The sequence below is a fragment of the Stegostoma tigrinum genome, chromosome X (genome assembly GCF_030684315.1).
Source record: "Stegostoma tigrinum isolate sSteTig4 chromosome X, sSteTig4.hap1, whole genome shotgun sequence".
Taxonomy (NCBI): domain Eukaryota; kingdom Metazoa; phylum Chordata; class Chondrichthyes; order Orectolobiformes; family Stegostomatidae; genus Stegostoma; species Stegostoma tigrinum.
Genome location: NC_081404.1, coordinates 2,271,790 through 2,280,368, shown reverse-complemented (window position 1 = coordinate 2,280,368; position 8,579 = coordinate 2,271,790). Strand labels below are relative to the sequence as shown.

Genomic DNA, 8,579 nt, shown 5'->3' with positions numbered 1-8,579 from the left:
ATCGTCCTGACCATCTTTCTTTATCCGGGTATGAATTAGTGGAGGAGATTTCTACAGGAACTGAAATAATATTTTGTGTATAAATTCAATTAAGCAGACGGGGAGCTCACATAACACAGAGGGATTGATGGTGAGAGATGAACAATTTGCATGATTCAATTGAACAAGTCAGCTCTTCAGATCAAAGAGAAGCCCTCTTATTTAAATCAATGAGGCCATTTACAATTTAAATCACAAACCAATTTGATCTAACATCAAAGATCTCTGTCAACACTGAGGTTAAGGATGCAAACCAGACAGATGCTGTCACACTTATCATCTCCCTTAATCAATTTCATTGAATAAAACCTATTTACGACAACTACTTACTGATTATTGAAATAATACATCTTTCAAATATCACAGTACATTTCACCGAAATGGAGGCCTTGACCTTACATGAATTCTATCAAGACTGCGAAAAAGTCTCTCTCTCCTCAGGAATAAAATGCAACCTGATCAGAATTTTGCGTTGAGCAAGAGAGTTGTGAATTCAGAGATGTTCTGTAATTCTCTCATGAGCGATAAATACACTAATCAAGTGATTTGACTTCATGCAGGAGATACACTTGGCCCATTCATTTTAAACAGCAGTTTGCATTCTGTTATTTTAGGCTGCCTGTATTTGTGACTGTTGCCAAATACGTGGCATCCCCTTAATAATTGATGATCGACATTCAGCTGATTTCAAGGTCAATCAAATGCAGTAATGCCAAAAAGTTATGGAGAAGTTTGTCATTCCAAATTTTAAAAAATAACAGAACTGCGGCAATCTGGAAGTTATGTAATCAAACTGGTTTTGACCAATTGACTCGCAAGGCTTCAATTCACGGCTGTTTGATTAAAACCTAATTCTGAACTCGAAGAACAAACAAATTGTATGGTACATTTCTGAGGTCTTGCAAATGTTCTTTTTTTAGCTAGAATGACAAGCCCATTTAATGACCATTTGTCTCACTATAGCTAGCATATGTTGCCTTCAGCTTACGTACACATGCCACTGTTGAATTGATAGGGCCTGTGTTGATTCATATAATGGGGTTTAGGCCTATCTCCATACATAGGGAGGAACAATGAGAGAACAGAGTATATTTGGACCACTGGGTGCAACCTGTAACTTAAAGGATACACTGTTAAAATTTGTGCTTTTTTGTCTGAGGGCAAACAGGAAAACACATGGACATATCAATCAGGGGCAGGAGTTGGCTATTCATCCTCTTCGGCCTGCTCCATGCTCTGATTTCCTCCCACAGTCCAAAGATGCACGGGTTAGGTGGATTGGTCGTGGGATATGCAGGGGAATGGGACAAGGCGAGATGTTCTTTAGAGGGTTGGTGTAGACTTGATGGGCCGAATGGTCTGCTTCCACACTGTTGGGATTCTGTGAAGGCCGGAGAATTGTAAACATTATGCCTTGTCCAAGAAAGGTTGTAAGGATAATCTCAGCAATTACAGACCAGCTATCTGGTTAAAGTTCAGTGGTGGGGAAACTTTGAGAAACAATTATTTGGGATAGAATTAGTAAAGGTTGGTTGATTAGGAAGAATCAGCATCGATTTCTAACAGCGGAAAATCATGTTTAACTAACATGCTGGAGCTTTTTTGAAGAGGTAACAGTAAGGGTTGAAGAGGCGAATGTTGTTGGTGTGGGATGCATAGATTTACAGAAAGCAATGACACATGACAGACCTGTGAGGAAAGTTATACCCCTGTGAGGGGTATAAGCCACGGTAACAAGGGATGGCAACAAGTTCGATACAAAATTAGCTGAAGGATAGGGAACAGCGACTAAAGGTCAATGGATAATTTTTGGGCTGGGGAAGGTTTGTAGTGAAGTTCACCAGGGGTCAGTATCAACACTCTTGCTTTTTCTGATCTGTATTAATGACCTTGATCATAGTGTGCAGAGGATTGTTTCAGAGTTTGCAGATGACATGAAATTTGAAAGAATTGTAAACTGTGAGGAACTCGAAAAGGACATTGATGAATTGGAGTAGGTAATTGATGCCAGACGAGGTCCAATGCAGAGAACTGTGAGATGGTGTGTTTTAGTTGGAGGAACTTTGAAAGACAATATAAAATACACAGTACAATTCTGAAGGGGGTGCAGGAGCAGAGGGAACTGGGGGTACGTGCGCCCAGATCATTGAAAGCAGCAGGACAGGAGGAGAGAACAGTTAATAAAACACACAGAGACAGTAAGGACTGCAGGTGCCGGAGTCAGAGATAACACAATGTGGAGCTGGAGGAACACAGTAGGCCAGGCAGCCTCAGAGGAGCAGGAAAGTTGACGGGAGTGTCCTGACCTGAAATGTTGACATTCCTGCTCCTCTGCTGCTGCCTGGCCTGCTGTGTTCCTCCAGCTCCACACTGTGTTAGCACAGTGCTCTCAGCTTTATGAAGAGGGACGTAGAGTACAAGAGCAGGGAGGTGATGTTGAGCTTGTACAAGACACTTGTTGGATCTCAGCTGGAGTATTGTGTCCAGTTGTGGGCACCAGATTATAGGGAAGATGTGAATGAACTAGAGAGAGAGTGCAGAAGCGATTTACAAGAACGGTTCCAGGGATGAGAAGCCTCAGTGATGAGGACAGATTGAAGAAGTTGGGACTGTCCTCCCTGGAGAGAAGAAAGCTGAGAGGGAGATCTGATAGAGGTTTTCACAATCATGAGTGTGGGCTGGATGGAGTAGATTGGGAGGAACTGTTCCACTTGTAAAAGGAACAAGAACAAGACGGCATTAATATAAAGTGATGTGTGAATGAAGCAAGGGTGATGTGAGAAAAAGCTTTCTCACCCAGCAAATAGTTAAGAGTCTGGAATGCACTGCTTGGAAATGTGGTTCAATTGAGATATTCGAGAAGGGCATTGGATGGTTATTTGGATAGAAATGGGGTACAGGGATACAGGGAAATAGCAAGAGTTTGGCACTTAGTGATACAATCAGTGCAGGCATGATGGGCTGAATGGCCTACTTCTGTGCTGTCATAATTCTGTGAATCTGAATTGGAGTAGGCCAATCGATTCTCCCTGATTTCCCATCCACATGTGGAGCTCTCTGGGCATGCTTTCTGCACCGTTGGGTGGCTGGCATTGGGTACTGGCTGTTGGTGTGAATGGAATGGATTTCAGCTTGAGGGACACTGATGCCAATCCTGGGGTAGAAGGAAGCTGTTCCCCTGGGGCAGGCTTCACTTGAAACATGCCGGGACAGTCTCATATTGAATCAAATGAAGAGCCATAGGGCTTTAAACTAAATAGATAGGGGATAGTTTGGGAGAGACAAAGTTTAAGTTTAGGAAACAAGAGGATACGGTGGCATTAGAGTCCGGAAAATTCTCAGAGGATTGGAAAACTGACAATGGAACACCTTTATTTAAAAGGGGAAGGAGACAAAAAAACACAAGTAAATATAAGCTAGTTAGCTCAACGTCTGTTCTTGGGAAAATGTGAGAGTTTATCGCAAAGGATGTAATAGCAGAACATTTAGAAATATATAATATGATCAAGTAGGGTCAACAAAGCTTTAGAAAGAGGAAACCATGCCTGACACACTTACTAGAATTGTTTTGAGGAGGGAACAGGCAGAACAAGCAATACGGAAGCAGTGAATGTAATATATTTGGATTTTCAGACGTCACATGTTGGGCTAATGAATAAGAGTCCATGGTGTTGGAGGATAGAGGATTGGCTAACTAAGGAAAGGCAACGAGTTAGGATAAGGGGTATGTTCAAGATGGCAATCTATAACTAGTGGAATACCACGGGGGTCAGTACTGGCACCACAATTATTTACTTTTTTTTAATCATAGGCCAGGCTGGCATTTATTACCCATCCCTAGTGGACCAGAGGATAGTTAAAAGTCAGCCACATTGCTGTGGGTCTGGAGTCACATGGAGGCCCGGGCCATGTAAGGATGGCGGCTTCTTTCCCTAAAGGACATTAGTGAACCTGATAGGCTTTTCCCCCAACAATTGACAATGAGTTCATGGTCATCATTAAACTCCTAATTCCAGATATTCATTCAATTCAAATTCATTCATCTGTCATAGTGGGATTTGAACCTGTGTCCCCAGAACATGGCCTTGGTCTCTGGATTAATCGCCTAGTGATAATACCACTTGGCCATCACATTTCCATCCCCCTCCCCCCAAGATATTGCTGACTTGGATGAGGAAAGTGAATGTAATATAACCAGGTTTGTGAGTGACACAAAAACAGGTAGGGAATGCAAGTGGTGAGGATGGCACAGTGAGTCTGCAGAGCGATATAGACAGGTGAAGGGAGTGGGAAAAAGCTTGGCACATGGAATATAATGTGGGGAAAACTGTGAGGTTATGCACTTTGGCAGGAGGAATAGAGGAGATGCATATTATTTAAATGGAGAAAGACTGCAGAAAGCTACAGAACAGAGGGATTTGGGAATCCTCATCCATGAATCACAAAAAACTAGCATTTATGTTCAGCGGGTCATAGGGAAGGCAAATGGAATGTTGGCCTTTATTCCAAAGGGAATGGAGTATAAAAGTTGGGAGGTTTTGCTAAAACTGTACACGGCACTAGCCAGCCCACAGTTGGAATACTGTGAATGGCTTTAGGCCCCTTATCGAAGGAAAGATAGACTGGCATTGGAGACAGTGCAGGGAAGGCTCACTCGGCTGATTTTGGGTATGGAGGGAGTGTCCTATGGGGAGAGGTGAGTAGGTTGGAATTTAGCGAATGAGATGTGATCTCATTGAAACATACAAGATTCTTAGGGGATGTGACAGGGGAGATATGGAGAGGTTGTTTCCCCTTGTGGGAGAGTCTAGGACCAGAGGGTGTAATCTCAGATTAAGGGGTCACCCATTGAACACAGAGATGGGGAGGAGTTTCTTCTCTCAGAGGGGAGTGAATCTGTGGAATTCTTTATCACAGAGAGCTGTCGGGGCTGGGTTGTTCAGTATATTCAAGGCTGAGATAGAGAGATGTTTAATCAGGAAGAGAATTGCAGGTCATGGGAAAAGGGCAGGAAACTGGGGCTGGAGCCATGACCTTATTGAATGATGGAGCAGACTTGATGGGCTGGATGGCCTCTTTCTGCTCCTTAAGGTCATATAGGTTGAGGATGATGCTTGGAGTCATTCAATGCAACAGCTTTTTGCAAGGTTCTTGAGGGAATGCGGACTCAAAGATTTGTTGCCTGCAGAATTCTGTGGATCCACATCTGTATTCAATGCCAATATTGCAGCAGCTATACCTCCAGTAAGGGTCTGTTAACCTTCACCCACATTCCAGCCCCACCCTCTCGAAATCTGGCCTGCCATTGCCCAGGCTCTGAACCATTCCGAGAGGACTTGACAGTTGGTTCCTGCTGTTTTCTTCACTTCCCATCCTTGTTGCCCACATGGTCTGTCTCGTGGCAGACCTGGGCTCTCCCATGATTGGCCGGCATCACTGTCTTGCCTCCAGTGAGATTCCAAGTTTGTTGGGAATGTTTCCTTCACTTCTCTTGGCACTTGGTTGGTTGACATGTTTTAGTTTGAGAGCCTGGCATGCTTCCTGGCATGACAGTTTAATATTTAAAGTTACCTCAGTCTCAACACATTCAGAGATGCTGGAAGGTGGCATTGAGCTAATCGGGGAGGGAGGGGGGGAGGGAAACATTGCTGAGGTTGCAATCCAGAAGTTCACAGTCTAGGGAATCTAGGCTTGAATCCTGCCTGGATTTGGTGGAATTTAAATTAAACTCATAAATCAGGAATTGAAATCTAGTTATGAGTGATGATACTATGGCTTTAAGAGGTGTATTTTGTCCTTTCTTTTGAAGAAAGGTTTTAGGTCAGAGGTATTGAGCTGTCTATTGAAAGCCTGTAAATAACTTGTGAGGCTTTGGGATTTTTTTTCAAAAGCTGGAACATAAGCTCCCACAGAACTAGGATTTTTCGTTTTAATTTATCAGCTGTTGGGGTCTTGAAACTGGGTGGAAGCTGCAGTACCGCATTCCCCCCTATTCTCTCTCTCTCTCTCTCTCTCTCTCTCTCTCTCTCCCCGTCTCTTGCAATTTTCTCGAATTTTTTTCCTCTTAAGCTGGACAGGTGCCTGTGTGACAATCTATTTTACCTGAATTTGCTTTTGCCAAGGGTGTGTTTATCAGATGTTTAGTTACTGTCTAGCAGTCAAATAATCTATTATTCTCAGTTTTCCAATAGACTTAATTTATTCTAATTTCTTCTTTCTTTTCTTGCATTTTAACCAGAGTGTATGAATAAAGTGTGTTTTGCCTCAAATCTGGCAGTTCAAAATCGAATTACATCTGGAATGCAGCATCTTCTACTTGCCTTTAAACTAAAAAAATGTTAGAGTCGAGACCATCCTCTGAATATGTTTTGGGAGGTGGAGTTTGGTCTGGTCCATAACAAGTGGAACTGGTGACCATGGAAACTGCCATCAAAGGTTCACTTTCAGGAGGGAAATCTGCCTTCGTTATCCAGGCGAGCTCCAGGGCCACAGCCAATGCGGTTGCCTCCGAAATGGTCATGCAGTTGCCTCAAGGACAATACAGGATGGCAAACAAGTGGCAGCCTTGCCGGCAATGCTCACATTGCAAGCCAAAAGAAGAAAAGATGGCTCAGGCAACACTCAGGTATTTTAAAAGAAAGTGGACTGAGCCCATTGGATGGGTACACATCGCGAATGGTTAGAAGTTGCTCCCCAAGGCATATGCACACGTTACAGGCCATTCCAGCAAGCAGAAGCTTTTCCCAAACAAAGGATCACAAAGCAGAAGACTTTAGTTTGCAACCTTTAATCCACATTCTGTCTCCTCCATTCCTTTGATTTCTGCCTCCTTTCCCCAAGTGGATCCACCTTCATTTGCCCCATCCCCTCTGTCCTCCAAACCCCCTTCTCTCTCTCAATACCCCTCCTATCTTCTGGCAATCCTATTGCACCTCTGAAAGCCCCTTCGCATATTGCCCCCATCCCACCACCCCCCCCAACTTCCTTCCTCCATCCCCCATAATCACCCATGCCCCTGCTGTGTGAAGCTACCATTTTCTGTAGCTCCTAACCCCCAACCCCCCGGCCCCGACACCCCCGCATGATGTTCAGCTCCCATCGACCGATTCCAAAACGGAGGGAGAGCTCCTGCTGAGATTTATCCCGTGGTCATCATGACAGGTCTGTACACTTCACGGAAGGCATTTCTCAGCAAAACATATGGGAAGTAAGGCTCCAGCATATCCATTTCCAGGAAGGGGGACTCTTCGATTAACTGTGAAAGACAACAATACCTTATGAGCTCAAGAAAGTGACCTCTTGCCGCTAGCTCACTGACTTCTGGGAATGACATGCTCATTACAGCTCAATGTGTCCGAAAGTTGTTGCTTTTACATTCCTTCCTAGTGTCTCTGGGTCAAAAATCCTGGAATTCCCTCCCTAAGGGCATTGTGGGTCAACCCACAGCACACGGACTACAGCGGGTCATGAAGGCAGCTCACCCCCACCTTCTCAAGGGGCAACTAGGGATGTGCAATAAATGCTGGGCCCAGCCAGCCACTCCCATGTCCCACAAGTGAAGGAAAGAAGCAAAAATTGTGCCACATTTCTCACCGTATCCCACATGATTAGATCCTTATACGATTCTGCCCCTAGCCTATTTGCGATAAATAGCTGTTTCCTTGTCAAGTGCAGGAACCCAGTTGGCTCAATGGTTAGCAATGTTCCCTCACAGCGTTAGGGACCCAAGTTCGATTCCACCTTCAGGCAACTGTCTGTGTGGAGCTCACACGTCCTCCTGGTGTCTGTGCAGGTTAGGGTGGATTGCCCGTGTTGAAGTGTGCAGGGTTATTAGGTAGGAGATTGGTACAGACCTGATGGGCTGAAAGAGATCTGCACTGTAGGGGATTCTGAATCAGATCTGTTGTCTTGACAATGTATGTGCCAAGGGTTGAATTATGGTTTTAGAAACTTCTCATGGATAGATTATTTGGGGTCATTTTTACCATTTGGAATCACACCATTTGCGGGTTAAGACTTGTGCTATAATGAAGTTGCATTGCATTGTCATCTCTCCACAGGACATGCTCTCTTTCCTTTATCTTTCCTTCTTTCTTTCTTATATTGTTCAGGATTGTTTTATACTTATGTAAATATCCTTATAGTCAATAAATGCCTCATTTGAATATATTCCTGAGTATTGGCACTCACTCCTGTTCTCAACAAAGCAACGGTATCCTCCTTCAGGTCTCTTACCCTGCGCTAGGTTCCAGGATAGGAACGTACTCCCTGTGAATCATGTTATAAACACGAGGTGGTTCACGCCACAGAGTCAAAGGACCTTCTGTTTTCTCTTTATACCATGGCTTTATCGATCTTACAACTTTGTTGAGCAGTTGGAATTTAAGGATAGAGGGAGTGGTGAGGCCGCGGACTGATTGAAAGGCATTTTAAAATTGTTGGAAGCCGCTGGGTGCAGGGATGAGGTGTGAAAGGCAGAATTAGGGTGATGTTCGGGGCCTGATCTGTTTTAAAGCTGAACAGCACAATCTCATGTTTAA

At 44.0% G+C, this 8,579-nt stretch overlaps 1 protein-coding gene across 1 annotated transcript in view; it reads right to left on the bottom strand.

Moving 5' to 3' along the window:
- Positions 1 to 7,110: 7,110 nt before the first annotated feature.
- Positions 7,111 to 8,579, bottom strand: part of LOC125448199 (nck-associated protein 1-like) — a 148,079-nt gene continuing 146,610 nt past the window's right edge. Inside the window, exon 31 of the mRNA XM_059643439.1 lies at positions 7,111 to 7,294. Within this exon, the coding sequence (XP_059499422.1) occupies positions 7,178 to 7,294 (117 nt within the window). The 3' untranslated portion in view covers positions 7,111 to 7,177. The remainder of the gene's footprint in view (positions 7,295 to 8,579) is intronic.